The following is an 18,122-nucleotide window of genomic DNA, read 5'->3' as shown; positions in this document are numbered from 1 at the left end:
CAACGAACCTTAATCTGTTGAGGAGCGCGGCCCAGCTCACTATCAGACCCAGCCGAGTGTTACCTTCACTCTATCTTGCGACACAATCCTTCACATTCACTACCTCAGTCTTAGCTTGCTCGTTTTATAATTGGTTTTAAGTTCTTTATGTTTTCATCATTTTGTTTTGCTCGTTATGATTTTTGATGATTTTCTTTTTGTTTTGCTTAACCCCTTCCGTATCATGACGTGTCTTCATACTCATTTTGCTTGCTATTTGGTGATTCTATAGTTTCGGAAACATATGTAGTGATTAAAATAGTGAAGACTGGCCATTAATCTTCCGACCTCCATAAACCCTTCTTAATGTCAATAAAAGCGTCTAATTATACCTAAAATTTATGGTAAAAATGCGTTCCAGTACTCAAGAGGTTCAAATTTTGTCGTTTTCTTTATTTTTCCCTTTTATTTGATATTTATAGTTTTCTTTATTGATTCTTGTTTTCGTCACGTTACTTTTCTTCCAATTTATTTTTTTTTACACAATTCATTATTTTTTTTCTTGTTTCCGTAATTTTCTTTTGGTTTGGTTTTCGTATTTAGGTTCTCTCTTTAGTTTTCAGATCAATTATACCTTAACTTACTTTTCCTCTTAGAGCTTCCATCACGCATATCTTCATTTTCCTGTTTTGTTTCGATTATGAAATTATATACTTTATTTTCAGTACGTATCTTTCAAGCTGTCTCTATTTACTTTTCACTATCTTTCCTATCTTCAATCTCTAACAGTTTATTCATCAATATTAATTTCAGTTTAACCCCTTCAATACTTAGGCGCATTTTTACCATGATTTTTGGATATGATTTGACGATTTTACTTGCATCAGAGAGGGTCTATGGAGGTCAAAAGAGTAATGGGCAGAGTCTTTACTATTCTAATCCCCACATAAATTTCTAATGCTGTATAAAATCGCTAAATATTAACCAGAATGAATATAAAAACGCGTCATCGTACTGAAAGGGTTAAATCACCTACCAATTACCACCTTTCCAATTGGTATCAGTGTATTATTAGTTCTCTTCTACCTTTAATTCCTTTTTCTTGGACAATTCATTAATGTTCTAAGATCCCAAACATTTCTAATCGAACTTCACTACTTACAATTTTATTTCTTACAGTCTCTTACGTTTCACAATCTATGCCACCTTTCTTTTCTATCTTCTATTATATCTTGTGCTCAAACTAATTTATTTATTACCACATCTATTTATTTCCTTACGTTGTCTCTAATTTCCTCTTACCACAGTACTTTTTGCAGATTCATATTTTTTACATTCTAGATTTGATTTTTTTTATATCTTTTATTTTGCGTTTTAAGTAAAGCAGTCTAATAATTGCTTCATTGCGTTGTCTCATATGTATTTCTAACATCTAATTTCTTCATTACGTTGTCTTGTTTCAAGGCAATGTATTTTCTGCTGCATCATACATCACACTGTTTTCCTTCCTCATGTAGTCGCTTTATCCTTCCGTCCCATCCCTTCACCTGCCCAGCCCCACCACACCCAGCCCCGCCACATCCTACCTTTGTCATTCCCAACCCTGCCCCACCTTGCCCCGCCCCGTCCCACCTCGCCCCGCCAGGATGTAAGGCAATAACCATATGTCTCTCTAACGCAGTAGCCTTCATCCCATCAGGCAATATTACCTTCCTCACTCTGACTCCTCCATAACTGACAAGGACAACACCCCCGCCCCCAACCACCACCATCACCATGACCACCACCACCACTACTACCCCTTCCGATCTATGTTATTCTTTCCTCTCTCTCTCTCTCTCTCTCTCTCTCTGGCGATTATGTAATTATCAACATTACTTTGCAGTTCAGACAAATGTTCCCGCGCAGCCAAACAGATGCAATTATCTTTTCTCTGCAATCTATCGTTAATTCCCGCCATGTTCCACGCGAACCCTGGCGGAAGTCCAAAAAAGAAAGCATGACGGACTAATACCCGGGGCTTAACTTTATGCAATACGGCGAGAGAGGAGAGAAAATGTATTAAAGATGATGACAAGATTCGGAGGGCAGCGAGGGACGGCGGTAGTGCGGTACTTTTCTTGCCTCTGGACTGTAGACCTGCTAACAGAACACGTACCTTCTTTACCTTTACGAAGACGACTCAGGAAGGACGACATCTTGCTGGCTGGCTGGCTGGCTGGCCAAGAGGTCCTGCGGTGAGTTGATGCTCCGGAGTGCTTCACACGTCCTGCGATGAAGCTCCGAGTCCCTGGTTGTCGCGGAGTCTGGTTCCCGCACGCTGTCTTAATTCACTTGCTCTCTACGCGCACACTAAGAACGTGAGGGTTTGTCACGGCACACACGCGGCTACACAGGTGCACTAAGCTTTACTTGTCCCTTGGTTCACTGTTAAAGGAAGACACTGGATTGAAACACTGAACAACGGAGTGTAGAGTTAGCTGGGAGGTCTCACTGGGTCACGCCACACTGCCACTTGCACCACCACACTGCACCACACGCCACACGCCGCCACACCACCACGCTGCTGCTGCTGCTGCTGGTGTTACGCGTCTCCCTTCATCCTTAACCACAAACATGAGTCGGGTTACTCTTGATTTGCACGGAAGCACTCATTTTTTTCACCTCTTCCAGTTTTCCTCCACTTTTCACCGCGAAGTTTTTTTTTTTTTTTTTTACTCACTTATTGACTTCTCGCGGTTTTCGTTCGCTTATCTTCCTCGATTCCTCGCTGGCGGATGTGCGGGGGAGCGGCACCCACGGGGGCCTGGCACAGGGTGAGGCGGTAAGATAGCACGAGAGGCAGTGAGGGCGAAGAGGAAGAGCGCGGAGTCACTGCCCACCCCACCGAGGTTAGAGTCAGACTGAGTGTGTCCGTGGCTGCCTCTCATGCCGACGCCACCCCTCCCTCTCCCCTCCCCTGCGTTATCTTCGTTCATTCAGTGATGTCCTGTGTAATACCTCGTCACCCTCGCCGCCTTCCTCGCCTGTTGGCACGCCGATGGGCCTCGCCTCGCCCTGCGCTGCCGCCTCCTCGCCGCGCTTACTCCCTCTTCCCTTTATGGTATTGAACTGTGTCCTTTGAGCGGCGAAAGGTTAAAATTCACCTCCTATTCACTTAATGTAATGAAAACACTCGATTACTTTTGGTGCCTCGTTTCCCTCTGAGTTTGGGAGATTTGAACCCTGACCCCAACCCACCAATCACCCGCTGACCTAAGTCCCTGCCCTGCCTTACCTTACCTTACCTTCACCTGCCCTGGCCTGTTCTGTCATGACGGCCTGTCCCTCCCAGCCCTGCCTCACCTCGCCTCGCTCACTCACTCGCGTGTTCGGTGATGAAATAAAACCGTCAGCGTTACCGGCGTTACCTCAGCGTGTAATAATTTTTGGGTGAGCGGTGCAGTGGCTTCGGTGTGATATGGCGCGGCGCTTTCCTGTAATCCTGTTAGCGCGGATCCCACCTGGCCTTAGCGCCTCTGCTGCCGGGTAAATCATTGGCTACACTTTGGGTTGGTGCTAAAAAAGACGCGATGCCAAATAATAATGTCAACCTTTATTGATTATATATATATTATTATTATTATTCATGTATTTGTTTATTATTATCATTTCTCTTACAGATTTCACAAATGGATAACCACATACAAAATGGCACAATCATTCATCTCCGTAATGGTCAAAAAGATAATAGAGTTACTGTAATATATTCTAGTGTTTGTAAGTCCTATAGTCTGACACACAGTACTAACATGTATATACAGCACAAGTATACTCTGCGTTCATTATACATCGTTATATTGGTCCTATTAGATCATTATATACAATTCCATAGATCATAATTATACTAGACAATAGGACAGGTAGAGAAATTGTGGTTACAGTGCTGTTGTGAAGATCATAATTATACCTTTGTTGTAATGGAAGACACTTCAGAAACTGTGACCTATGCTAGGAGTATTTCTTGTCATATTAAAGCTATAAGATAAGAATTAAATATAAAAATAAATAAAGACAAGAGTGAAAGAGAAAATCCAGCACTGGTTCTTGATATACAGGGAAGAGAACCGTGCACACACACACACACACACACACACACACACACACACACACACACACACACACACACACACACACACACACACACGGGAAAAACCTACTATACACTACACACTTTTTATAATACCTGGATAAATAAATATAATACAGATTACACACACACACACACACACACACACACACACACACACACACACACACACACACACACACACACACACCAGTCGTAGTGCAGCCTTAGCCTGAACCCTCTTCGATAATTTCACTCTTGTTTAAACTTCAATCAAAGAAGAAAAATATTTATCTTTACTTCTTTAAAAATAACCCCAAATTAACCTTTCTTGAGTTTTTCACCTTACAAATATCTGAAAATAGTTCGCATCCATTGCCTTTAAATCCCTTGATATTCACAGCATCCCGTATAAAGATTAGATAAATTTATTCATCTATTTATTAATTTATTTACTTTCTCTTACTCTAACCGGCAGAAGAAGAGCAGGAGGAACTGATGGGGAAGGGGAGAGGGTACACATTAAAGGCACGGGAAGGAATGGGAGACGCCCTTCCGCCTGCACATCATAAAGGGTGAAGGGGAAAGAAGCCCAAGCCGTGTGGAGAAAGGCTAGGGAGTGGATGAGTGGGGAGATGGACAGAGAGAGAGAGGAGAGTGAGAAAGGTAGTTTGTTCATCTTTCTTCATCACTCTCACAATCCCCCCTCTCTCTCTCTCTCTCTCTCTCTCTCTCTCTCTCTCTCTCTCTCTCTCGCCAGGTGCCACCCTCGTTTTCCTTCACGAGAGGCTTTCGGTACAAAATCTTAGGTCGTCAACTCGTGTCCTATATTTCGGTGTGCATCAAAGTCGGTGTTTCTGTCTCGTATATTCACTCAGAATATGCTGAAAACACCTTGGCGGTAGCTCTTTCTAGACAGCTGCGGCGCGAGGAGAGGTGGGGAGTCAAGGTGTGGAGGAAAGGCTATGGACAGCTAATGTTTGTAAGTTTTGGTGATGGGTTGCCAAAGATATTGCCAGTGTAAGAGTTTGTTATGGAAAAGTAAGGTGTGTCTCTCTAATATCTATTCCTTCACTGATATTTTTTCATGAAGCATTTTTTAGTTCGTTTGATTTTGACTTTTTTTTTATCTTTTACTTCATCAACTATATTTCCCATTAACGTTTGTTTAAGGATGATGTCTGAGTAGTGGGATATTTTTTTTTCTCCTTTTGCTCACTCTAACGTATACATTTCTTCAGTGACGTAGTTCAAGGAGTAAGGCAATGTTTGAGTTTCATTTCTGTTCATTTTTACTGGAGTTGAGTGAAATTATCAAAACAATTTTCCTTCGAGATTTTTTAGTTGCAGTGATCGGGCGAGTTTGACACAAGCTGCTTTATGGGGCCAGCGGGGAGACGTTCGCTGCGTACTGACGGCGCCTTGTGACCTGGATACTGTGGCGCCTTATACCAGTCAATAAACTTATCAAATAACCAGTCACTCATTCGTTATTTGAATTCAACACCAGAACATTATTCTTCTTATTATGATACACTATACTTTACAAATTTACGACAACTTTTCTTTCCTCACTAATACAACGATGCACTGACTCCAATACACAAACACACTAACACACGAACTCTGAGGAAACGATTCGCTCCCTGAACACTGCACAGGGATCCGCCGTCACTCACTGCAACACACACACAAAAGTATAAAAAGACATGAATATATACACACAAACCGTCTATAACTTACAAATAACCAGCCAGTTGTGCCTTAATTGCCTCACCTTATACAGAGGACAGGGAAGCACAAGAAAGTTCGAAAGTTCAAGAGACGAGTCAAATATTCACTTATATCGTGCTTTTGGGTTTTCTTTTAAGCTTAACTCTGATCTTACGGAAATATAGCAAGTATTTTATTACAAAGAAAATTATTTGCATATTCGTTTTGCTCTTTAATTTTCTCTACTTCATTTTCTCACTGTAATCTATTCCGTTCATTCTGCTTTCATTATTCTGTCAGATCATAAATGTGAAGTAAAAAAATCAATAAAACTTTGCAAAATGAGAAAATCCTTCTTTGTTTTACTTTTTTCTTCGAAGTTTTCTATTATATTTTCTCTTCATTATATATTCCTTTGATTATATATTTTTTGACAGCAAATTGCAGAACCAAAATCTATGAAAAGGAGAAAATTCATCGCATTTTTACCTTTTCTTCAATATTTCGCTATTCAATTCTATCTCAACAATATATCTCATTCATTCTACTCCATTTTTTTTTATTCTTATAGCGAATCACTAAACTTAACTCGGAATAAAAACACAAAACACTATACACTATTTCTTCATCCACAATCTACCCCGCTCGTCACACTCTAAGCTGTCAGTGAGTTACGCTTTAGAGGGAAACACAAAACATAGACAGAGAACATTACCACTCGTCTCATAACTTCCAACACATGACACTCGATTTAAACCTGTACCAATCCTACATCTTATACACTTTGTACACCTAACACATACATAGTTATACATACAGGAATGATACATAAAATACATTCTCTCTAGCTAAAGATCTCGTCATATGTACAAAAGAAGTGAACCAATTTTTGTATTCATTTTACGTGGAATTAATAGTTTTCTTTTGCCTGCGTGGGTGTGTGCGCCTCTATACTGCCAGGAGTGTATCAGGTTATGGAGTAAGATTCGTATAAGTGTGCAGAAGTGTGTGTAAGTGTATGTAAGTATGTATAAATGTTGTGATCAGCTGAGGTCAGTTTATAAGTGAGATATGGGGGATAAAGTGCGTTTGATTATGTGTTTCTACCAAGTAATGTGTCCAGGTTGCTTCAAAGCCACGCAGGTGTTGTCTAATTACACTTCATTTTGCCATTAAGGTTTACACAAGTGTGCTCACAAACACTTGGAATTAATAAATGTATGGGAAAAGTTGGCTTTTTTTAAACGTAAAATGAAAAGAAAACATTATCTTCTATTATCGTTATAAGTGGCGATGGTCTGTATTAGTGCCAGTGTGTTTATGAGGCGCAGTAAACGTCTAACGTTATATTTTCCTTACAGGTAAAATATTCTCATAATTATCAACGTAAAGCAGTTGATATCTCACCACTGTACAATTTTAAAGATAAGACACACAAGTAAACATTCCCATAATTATCAAAGTGAGACTGTTGAAACCTTGTCATATATACACATCCTTTATAAGTAAAACACAGGTAAACATTTCCACAATTAACAAAATAAGACTAACACCTTACCCCTATTTAGTTATAAAGGTAAGACACAGGTAAGACTGTCCATAACTTACCCCATCATTAAACATACACACGTGAATTTTGAAAAGTGTCACAGCATTTAACATACCACACTTCATGAAGGTAAGACACAAGTGAACGATTCTCTCACAATCATCAAGGCAAAGCTGTGATCACCTGTACTGCTAAGACACTAAGACACGAGTGGCGAGTATCTTCGTACAGTTTTCAAGGTAAGATTTTCCAAACTCTTACGTGATTCAAACTTTCACAACACCACGAAATCTTTTGCAATGAAGCTCACATTCTGTCTACTCTCTGCTGGGTTTCTGTGACTGCGAGTATCTTGGTGTACCATCATCCAGGAGGTATAGAGGAGCGGTACATGTGGCTTGCTGGTGCGTACCTATGTCATGGGGTACATACAGCATTAGCAGCAGCAGCAGCAGCAGTAAAGCACACCTGTGGGAGGAACGAAGCAGTGAAACGAAAGGTCCTCTCCATTTCACAGCTCGTAATGGAAGTGAGGCCACGAGGAAAAAAGTCATTTAATCACTTCTGGGAAACTGTTTATGAGAATTTGTGCCTCGTGTTTTGTGAAGGGAATTGGTCGTTGTGTGAGTGAGTAGCTACTATTAATCCTCCTTTTTTTAATTGCCTGTAATGGAAGCGATGCCTATTTGTGGCTGGAAAAGAGGAGGGACAAGAAAAAACAGAAAACTGTCCGCCGCGCGCCGCTCCACACAAGAGAAATACATAAGAGGATTCCACAAATGAACAAAAGGTGAATGGAGGCCAGCATGGTCATTCAGGTGGCGGCGGGGTGATCATTTTTCTCCCGTCAGGTGTTCGTGGCGGCAATAGTAAGACCCGCTCATCAATTACCAATAAATCTGAGTTTTAGGGAAAGGTGCTACATCCACAATTAATACCCGTCAGGGGAGCCGCGCGACACTTGCCTGACGCGGCCCCGGCGGGAACATTTCAGGCACTTTATCCTTTCATACTCCGGCCTTTAGCGATAGGCAACGTTTCCCTTCAATATATGTAATGATTTTTTCCTCCAACAAAAACTAATATAGTAGAAAAGTATCGGGATATATTGAAAACACTAAAATTTATTCGGTATAAAGCAAACAAGGCAGATAAAGGTAACGTTTGTTTTGCAATGTAAAATAATGAGTCTCAAGATCTGGGATGTATCGAAACGCTTAAAATCATTCATTATAGATCAAACAAGTAAAAAAATTAAACACTGAGATGTAATGAAAACCCTTTAGATTATTGATCACAGAGTAAGACAACTAAAATACGGACTAAGAAACCACCACTACCCACCTTTACAAGAGAGACTGCAAGGGCGGCACACAAGTCTAAGTAATCACGACGCCCTTCTGCACACAGGGGCCACCGGGACCTTCGAGCAGCGCGGGCCACAGGTAGGTCTTGATGGCGTCACACTCCGGGTCGGCCACGTGGAAGCGGACATGGTAATCCTTCCTGTAGGTGCGAGTCTCGTAGTCAATCACGTAGGGCGGCACCTGGTTGCTGAGACCCCAGGCGAGTCTGACGCAATCCTTCACGTACTGCAGCAGCCCCTCGCAGTTCTTGAGGCTCGGGTAGTCATACAGCGTGGCCCAGATCTGCTGACACACCTCCTGAAGGGCAGACAAGTGTTAGTGCATGTTCACCTGGCTGTGTTTAGTTGATTGTGTTTACCTGACTGTGTTTACCTGGTTGTGTTAATTGCCTAGTTGTTAATTACCCGGTTAAATTAATTACTTTAGTTGTACCGTTTAGATACATGCATTATTTACCTAGCTGTGTCCAGAGAGAGAGACTCAACCCTCCCTCATCATCTACATCACCACCATCACTCTCACCTCAACATTCTTGGACAGATCCCGCTTCTCAATGTTGGCGGTGACGAAGGCGGACACAGACTGCTCAAGAGAGAAGGCGTTGGTGTCGTACAGAAGGTGGTTGTCCTTGGCCTCTCCTGTGGGGGGAGGCGGCGGGACCTGCAGGATACGACGCACCTCCTCCCGCAGAGCCTGAGCCGAGGAATGGGCGGAGCGGAAGGCAAGCTGAGGAGGGAAGAGAAGGGAAAGGTGAGTACTGCAGGATATTAGAGGCACGGGTGAGGAAGTGACTCTGTGTTGTGAGGATTGTTTGATAGGATTCCTTTCACTTTTCCCTTTCATTTGGATAATCTTTTTTTTCATAACTTTTGGGACTGTAAGATTTTTTTTTTAATGAGCATTTTTTGTTCCTCTTAGCTAAACCATCTCTAACATACCACACACACACACACACACACACACACACACACACACACACACACACACACACACACACACATCACTCAAACTCTCTGAAAATGGAGATTCCAAGACACTTTTCCTCATAATTCTGAATAATCTTGCTTTTTCTTATACTTTTTATGGAAGGTTGGCACTTTAACCGCTGTCTTTCCCCTTTATCGACGTTTTGGTCTCCTTAGCCAAAGTCCCATTTATAAATAAAAATAGAAATAGAAATAAAGAAAATAGTGATACATAAATGAATACAATGAAAAGAACTGATTTTTTTTTTAAAGTTTAAGCATTGGAATTTAAAGAGAAGGATTGAAATGTTGATGAAATATAGATAGAAATAATAAACAATAATAAAACATAGTGAAATTAGGATAATAAACCACGAGAAAGGAAAATAGTAAAAATGATCAAATTAATTCACATGAAAATATGATAATGATTAAACAAATGAATATGAAAAAAGTCATATTTCAAAAAGACGACCAAAAGTGAAGTGACTCAAACAGCGCCTGATTAAGAAAAATAAATAGATAAAAGAAAACAGTACCAGAAAAAAAATATTTAAATGTCAAAATGTTTCAAATTGAGGTTTTTTTTTTAGATTAATACATAAGTGACACTGGAAATAAAAATACCGGTAATTACACACCACATCATTTCCAACGTTAATCTGAGCGTCCTTTATTTTTTTTATTTACTCCATGTGGGCTTTTCACGGAAATTTATGGGGTAAAGGGGATACTTTTTTGTGGTACCTCCTATCTCAAAGCCCACCCGCTAGGAAACCGTTGCTCCGCGTGAGGAAGCCCAACCTACACTCGAACCGTGGACAGTATTCGAACCCGTGCGCTTGGAGACCCCTCGGACCCCAAAGCACGCATGGTTCCACTGTACCACGGCGGCCCCCTTTGTCTCAACCTGCCGCCGAGCCACGAGTGAATATAGATAATGAAAGGCCGAAGTTTTGTGTGCCGTGCGTGGGAGAAATGGCGTTACTTGTTGTTGCTGTGACGTCATATACTAATGTCATTTACTTGTTGACGTAAATGGTGATTGTATTATTAGCACCTCCACTTGGCTTCATAACGCGGGCGGCCACAGTCACACACACACACACACACACACACACACACACACGTTCCTTTCACGTTCAGTTTCATACCTCTCTAACACTCATAATATAAATAAATTAATGAATGAGTAAATAAATGAATATAAACAAATAACATTAAAAAAGATGACCATTACATACGCACAAAATCTATAAAACAAAGAAACAGAAAAGTGACGAACTAATACAAAAAAAAAAAATAATAATAATAGAAAAATAATAATATCTCGTACCGAAAAAGGCTGAAAAAAGTAAATAAAACAGAAAACAAACTAAAGAATCACACAAATATTTGACAACTCAAATAACAAAAATAAAACAACGACAGGAATACTCAACATCAACCAAAACACTGCACAACAAGCACAACGAAACAGTCACCACCAACTCACCACCACAACACTGAACAGCAGCTTCGACTTGAGCTCCTCGGCGTTCTTGAGGTCCGGCAGAGCGTCAAGGGAGTCCAGCGTGTCCACTCTGGCTTGGGCGTAAAGGTTGCCATATTTCCTCACCAGGGCTGTGGGGCGCCGCTCTCCCAGGTTCACGTTCTCAAGCCGTGTGTTGCCTCGTTCCAAGCCCCTCGCCGCGCGGTCACCCAGTCTGCAAGGAGCCAAGATAGGTCATTTTTCATCATCTTTTATTGATTTTGGTATATTATATGGACACTAACTTAATTTACTCGTCTATTCTGCGTTTTATTTAGTTTGTATTTAGTTCTGTTTAGTTTATAAGGTGAAGTTAACACAAAGCAAACCCTAGTAATGCTATTCATATGGAGGACTAACACCAGAAAGTTACAAGCAGGAATAGATGTCAGGTAAGGTAAGACATGTGAGTAGGATAAGGGGCTGTTTTCATCTTTTTTTTTTTTTTTTTGCTGGGGTTAGGTGGGGAAACTGTGACTCTTAATAGATCGGTAGGCGAGACAGTGAGTTAGGAATGTGTGCACGAATTTCTAATCCTGTAGTAGAATAATGGACATAATTCATGATTTTTTTGTATATGTGTAGGTAGATAGGTAGGAAGGTATTACTACTACTACTACTACTACTACTACTACTACTACTACTACTGCTACTACTACTACTTCCACCACTACTACTACAACAACAACTACTACTACTACTACTACTACTACTACTACTACTACTACTACTACTACTCCTGTGCTCAGTTCATGATCGCTAGAGGCAAAAGCCCCTCCTGGGTGAAACACGCTCTGTCCTGCTACTGGCTGGTTGTGTTTACTGGGAAACGCTTTGAGGAAGAATGTATTCATCCCCCAAAGGAACGCGTGCATTCTACAGTGCTCCATTTTCTTTTATTACTAGTACACAAACTATTTGCTTTGAGTACATGAAAAAATAAATCCTTCACTCTCTTCACTGAATGCCTTATTGAATGAACATAACAGCGTCAGTAAAATTTGAAGATAAGAACACACTGTGAAAATAAGAGAGGCATGTAAATTTTTAGGCGGCAGAGAGAATAATATCATCCATCGCGAGGTGCTTGTGTTCACCTGGATTGCAAACACCAACCCCTCCCCTGAGACATGGGAAAGAGAACATCCCAGAGGGACAATAAACTCTACTGGCCAGGCTTTGGCACTGGCTTCACCATGCAGGGGCGACAGGGCAGGTCTATGATGAGAGAGAGAGAGAGAGAGAGAGAGAGAGAGAGAGAGAGAGAGAGAGAGAGAGAGAGAGAGAGAGAGAGAGAGAGAGAGAGAGAGAGAGAGAGAGAGAGAGAGAGAAACAAAAGGAATATCACAACAATCCTTACCTATCCTTCAGTTTCTTCTCCCTTTCCTGCATGTGAAGGATTGTTTGGCGGGCCTTGGTAATTTCCGCCCGCAGAGTTTCCACCTCCTGACGCAGGGCTGCCGACTCCCTCACGCCGGAGGGAGCGGAGGCGCGTGCTGGGGGGTGGAGGTATAAAGGTGAGGCGAGGTGGTGATGGTATAAGGGAGTGGTGATGTGCAGAGGGTGAGTTTGGGGTGAAGAAGGATGGTGAAGGGTGAGGAAGTGAATAGAAGGGTGGGGGAAGGAAGTGGAGGCTGAGGAGGAGGAAGGAGGAGGAGGAGGAGGAGGAGGAGAAGGAGGAAGAAGATGGGGAGGCAAAGAGGAAGGTTCAGGAAAGAAGAAAGAAAGGAAAAATTGATGACAATAATGCAAACTTGAATGAGGATAAACATGAGGCAGAAAAGAAATGGAAAAAAATGATGAAGGAAGAAGAGGAGGAAGAGGAAGATAAGGATAATGAATACTATGAATATTATATCGTGGACGAATGATAAAGCACGAGGCAAAAATACATCTTTGTAAAGGTTATTCATTGTACATTTAATCTTCATTATTTCTAGACTTGATAAGCACTTGCCTTTAATTATCATATATATATTTTCTACTCTACTTTTTGTGTCTATTATCAGAAAAAGAAGTAGCAATAACAGAAATACCATTACCATCACCACCGCCTACTACAACCACTTCTTCCTCCTCCTCCTCCTCCTCCTCCTCCTCCTACTACTACTACTACTACTACTACTACTACTACTACTACTACTACTACTACTACTACTACTACTACTACTACTACTACTATTACTACTACCACTACTATTACTACTACTACTACTACAACAACAATTCTTACTACTACTACTACAACTACAACTACTACAACTACAACTACTACTACTACTACTACTACTACTACTACTACTACTACTACAACTACTACTACTACTACTACTACTGTTACTACTACTGCCACTTACTCCTCATTAGTCACTAGATAAATAGTCTTCTACTACTTCAGCCTCAAGTGAAACGTTTACTTGATTACTCTAGTGTTTGTTTGACTATTCATAATTCATCTTGTTGGAATGTGGCTGGCTATCAAATATACAAACTGGTTTTGGTGACTGATTGAAATCCTGCATTTTTGAAGATTCCTTTTTCTTTCAGTCTAGCTTGTCTGCCTGTTTGCCTGTCTGCTTGTCTGTTTATCTGTCTATCTGTTTCCATCTTCGATTTCTCTCTCTCTCTCTCTCTCTCTCTCTCTCTCTCTCTGTTTCTATCATTTTATTTGTCACTGTCTCTCCCCGTTTCTCGTTTGTCTCTCTGCCTGTCTATCTACTGCTCTGTGTAACCCCCTTCCCCATTCCTCTCTCTCTCTCTCTCTCTCTCTCTCTCTCTCTCTCTCTCTCTCTCTCTCTCTCTCTCTCTCTCTCTCTCTCTCTCTCTCTCTCTCTCTCTCTCTCTCTCTCTCTCTCTCTCTCTCTCTCTCTCTCTCTCTCTCTCTCTCTCTCTCTCTCTCTCTCTCTCTCTCTCTCTCTCTCTCTCTCTCTCTCTCTCTCTCTCTCTCTCTCTCTCTCTCTCTCTCTCTCTCTCTCTCTCTCTCTCTCTCTCTCTCTCTCTCTCTTCCATGCCCTACCTAACCACAGCCTCTCCCTTCCTCTCACTTATCCCAGAGCATCATTTTTCTCTCTCTCCCCTTCTCTCCTCTTCTCTCCCTCACAACCCTTCATCCTACACCGGTACCTTTAATCTCCTTCCCTCCTTCCTTCCTTCCCTCCTTTCCTCTCTCCTCCTCGTTATCTCTCACAGCCTCATTAACTACTCCCCAAGTAGGTTGTATCGCTAAAGACTCACTATAAATTCTCTCCCCAAAATGTATCTAATTCTGCCCCTCCCCCCTTTCTGCTTCCTCTCTCTAGTCTGCTCGTCACCTCCCCCTTCCTCAGTAGCATCATCTCTCGTACTAATACTCTCAGTTCTTTCCCAGCGGAACACACTTAGGATTCGAACTGGTTGGTGGTTATGTGTTCGCTAACAAGAACCTCTTAAATTGATCATATAGTTTAGTATTAACATAATTCTTGCACTAAACTAACATTACACCTCTCCTACAATATCTTTCACCCTTTCACTCCAGCATCCTTCAGTGCCATTCTACACTCACCAGCAGGGACTGAAAGCTCGTGTCCTTTGCCGCAGCGCACACTCACGCCAGCGACTCCAGCAGACACCACCTCTCCGTTCTTCCTTGTACCTTCCGGAGTAGGGGAGTCGCTCTTGGAGTCCCCGCCGCCACTGCCCTGGCTCTGCGTGTCCGAGGAACTGTAGGAGGACGTTGTGTTAGTGGAGGAGGAGATCGAGGAGGAAGAAGAGGAAGATTTAGAGAGGGAGAAGGAATGAAAAAGAATAACAATATCTTTTTTTATTTCTGCAACACTGCTTGGAGGAAGAAAAGGTGGAAGAGAAGGAAAAGGAGAAGGAAAAGGAGGAAAAGGAGGAGAAGAAGGAGGAAAAGGAGGAGGAGAAGGAGAAAAGGAGGAGTAGGAGGAAAAGGAGGAATAGAAGGAGGAGGAAGAGGAGTAGGAGGAGAAGGAGTAGGAGGAGGAGGAGGAGGAGGAGGAGGAGGAGGAGGAGGAGAGAGGAGCAGCAGCAATATAGCGTGTGAATAGGAGCAATATGTGGAAGCAAGATAAAGTGAAACGGAGAGAGAGAGAGAGAGAGAGAGAGAGAGAGAGAGAGAGAGAGAGAGAGAGAGAGAGAGAGAGAGAGAGAGAGAGAGAGAGAGAGAGAGAGAGAGAGAGAGAGAGAGAGAGAGAGAGAGAGAGAGAGAGAGAGAGAGAGAGAGAGAGAGAGAAAAACTTAATACACAAAATCAATATTCAAGCACAAAAAAAATAATAAGAAAAAACAAGAAGAAAAAGAAGAGAGTGAAAAAAAGTGCGGGGAAGCAAGAGTGTCCTTAGAAATGACAACAAAACTTGAACAAAATCCTCAAAAAGTAAAGAAAGGAAGTAAAAAAACAAGAAAGATGAATAGAAAATAATATAACATACAAGAGAATAAGCAAATAAGATGAATAGATAAAAAGATGAATAGCTAAATAAACAAAGAGGTGAATAAAAAAGACAGAAATAAAAGAAAACAAGTATATGAAAAGTAAAAGAATGGAGGACAAGGAAAGAGGAGGCGGACTTACCCTGAGGAGACGCCGGAGGAGGAGGAGCAGGGAGGCACAGTGGTGAAGGGCAGGGCGCTCCTCACACCCACACGACTCCTGTCACGCACTGTGGGGGAAACAAGAGCATCACTAAAGTTGCTCACTCACACACGCCCGTCGCCTCCCCTGCCCTGCGCCACTACTGCCACACCCCTTCCCTAACACCACCATACCTTGCATCACCTAACCTAACCTACCCTAACCTTGCATCACCTAACCTAACCTAACCTAACCTAACCATATCTTGCATCACCTAACCTAACCTAACCTAATCTAACCTAACCTAACCATATCTTGCATCACCTAACCTAACCTAACCTAACCTAACCTAACCTCACCATATCTTGCATCATCTAACCTAACCTACCCTAACCTTGCATCACCTAACCTAACCTATCCTAACCTAACCTAACCTCACCATATCTTGCGTCACCTAATCTAACCTACCCTAACCTTGTATCACCTAACCTAACCTAACCTAATCTAACCTAACCTAACCTAACCTAACTTTGCATCACCTAACCTAACCTATCCTAACCTAACCTAACCTCACCATATCTTGCGTCACCTAACCTAACCTACCCTAACCTTGCATCACCTAACCTAACCTATCCTAACCTAACCTAACCTCACCATATCTTGCATCACCTAACCTAACCTACCCTAACCTTGCATCACCTAACCTAACCTAACCTACCCTAACCTTGCATCACCTAACCTAACCTAACCTAACCTAACCTAACCTACCCTAACCTTGCATCACCTAACCTAACCTAACCTAATCTAGCTTGACTTAACTTGACGGAACTTAACGTAACTAGCATTAACTTACCTAACGTTATTGTGACTTTATATAAAAACGTTTCCACAGATAACTTAACCTCAATTCACTTACCTAACTTGACCCAACCTAACTATTTCCTACCCTAACTTCGTGCACTTCACATCCCCATCCTTACATTGCCTTCTCTATAGTCACCCCTCGCCTTCGTTTCTCTCCACTTCTTATCTTTTTCTTATCCTATTTTAACTTTCTTCGTCTTTTTTTTTTAGTTTCTGTTTTGTGTTTCTTTATCTCTTCTTGTTTTTCTCTTTTTCTTTGTCTTATTTTGTCTTTCTTTTGCCTTCCTTCGTCTCGCTTTTGTCTTTTCTTGTTTTTTTCCTGTCTTTTATCGTCTCTCTCTCTCTCTCTCTCTCTCTCTCTCTCTCTCTCTCTCTCTCTCTCTCTCTCTCTCTCTCTCTCTCTCTTCGCCTTCCTTCGTTTCTCATTTAATCCAACCAACACTACCACACCTAACGTAAAGTAAACCTAACCTAACCTAACCAGGGTCTCCTTACCTACCTTAACCTAACCTAACGTAACTTAACATAATCTGGGCTAACTTCACCTCATCTATTCTAGCCAATCCTAACCTAATTCAACCTAACTTTTTACTACTACTACTACTACTACTACTACTACTACTACTACTACTATAATTACAACTACTAGTACTAATTTGATGGCAATAATGTTTTGTTTAATATTTTTTTACCTATAATGAAATAATATCTACTACTGCCTTCACATCACCTAACTTCACATGACAATCTTAATTAATCTAACCTAACTCAACATAATCTAACCTAACACTAACCTAACCTAACCTAATCTGCTCCAGTCATCATTTATCTACTTTCCAGGTGTTACTATCACTGTCATACCTCCAGAGGCACAATCACACGTGTTACTGGCATTGGGGAACTTTAATTAGACAAAAACAGGTATGTGTGTGTGTGTGTGTGTGTGTGTGTGTGTGTGTGTGTGTGTGTGTGTGTGTGTGTGTGTGTGGTATGATAATAATTTATATTTTAGGAATTTGGTATAAAGCATTTGCGTCAGTTATTATTATTATTATTATTATTATTATTATTATTATTATTATTATTATTATTATTATTATTATCATTAGCATCATCATCAACATTATTACTGTACTATCATAAATTATAATAGTAGTGGCAGTTAGTAGTAGTAGTAGTAGTAGTAGTAGTAGTAGTAGTAGTAGTAGTAGTAGTAGTAGTAGTAGTAGTAGTAGTTGTTGTTGTTGTTGTTGTTGTTACAGTAGTAGTAGTAGTAGTAGTAGTAGTAGTAGTAGTAGTAGTAGTAGTAGTAGTAGTAGTAGTAGTAGTAGTAGTAGTAGTAGTAGCAGTAGTAATGGTGTTGGTGAATAGATAGTGTTAGTCGTAACATAACCACATAGTACCTTTAACAAAACTAGTATTGAAAGACTCACACGCACACACACACACACACACACACACACACACACA

General features: G+C 41.2%; 1 protein-coding gene and 1 long non-coding RNA gene across 2 annotated transcripts in view; both read right to left on the bottom strand.

Annotated features, from left to right (window-relative positions):
* LOC123507930 overlaps positions 1 to 3,371 on the bottom strand; it is a 101,032-nt gene extending 97,661 nt beyond the window's left edge. The window contains exon 1 of the long non-coding RNA XR_006675829.1: positions 2,147 to 3,371. This is a non-coding gene — a long non-coding RNA (uncharacterized LOC123507930). The remainder of the gene's footprint in view (positions 1 to 2,146) is intronic.
* Positions 3,372 to 3,559: 188 nt separating this feature from the next.
* Positions 3,560 to 18,122, bottom strand: part of LOC123507928 — a 161,837-nt gene continuing 147,274 nt past the window's right edge. Inside the window, exons 3-9 of the mRNA XM_045261284.1 lie at positions 15,789 to 15,876; positions 14,757 to 14,914; positions 12,573 to 12,708; positions 11,177 to 11,387; positions 9,239 to 9,442; positions 8,694 to 9,013; positions 3,560 to 7,817 (exon numbers count right to left, since the gene is read on the bottom strand). Of these exons, the coding sequence (XP_045117219.1) occupies positions 8,729 to 9,013; positions 9,239 to 9,442; positions 11,177 to 11,387; positions 12,573 to 12,708; positions 14,757 to 14,914; positions 15,789 to 15,876 (1,082 nt within the window). The 3' untranslated portion in view covers positions 3,560 to 7,817; positions 8,694 to 8,728. The remainder of the gene's footprint in view (positions 7,818 to 8,693; positions 9,014 to 9,238; positions 9,443 to 11,176; positions 11,388 to 12,572; positions 12,709 to 14,756; positions 14,915 to 15,788; positions 15,877 to 18,122) is intronic.

Source organism: Portunus trituberculatus, chromosome 23 (genome assembly GCF_017591435.1).
Source record: "Portunus trituberculatus isolate SZX2019 chromosome 23, ASM1759143v1, whole genome shotgun sequence".
Classification (NCBI taxonomy): Eukaryota; Metazoa; Arthropoda; class Malacostraca; order Decapoda; family Portunidae; genus Portunus; species Portunus trituberculatus.
The sequence above is the reverse complement of the archived record's forward strand: the minus strand, read 5'-3'. Positions and strand labels throughout refer to the sequence as shown.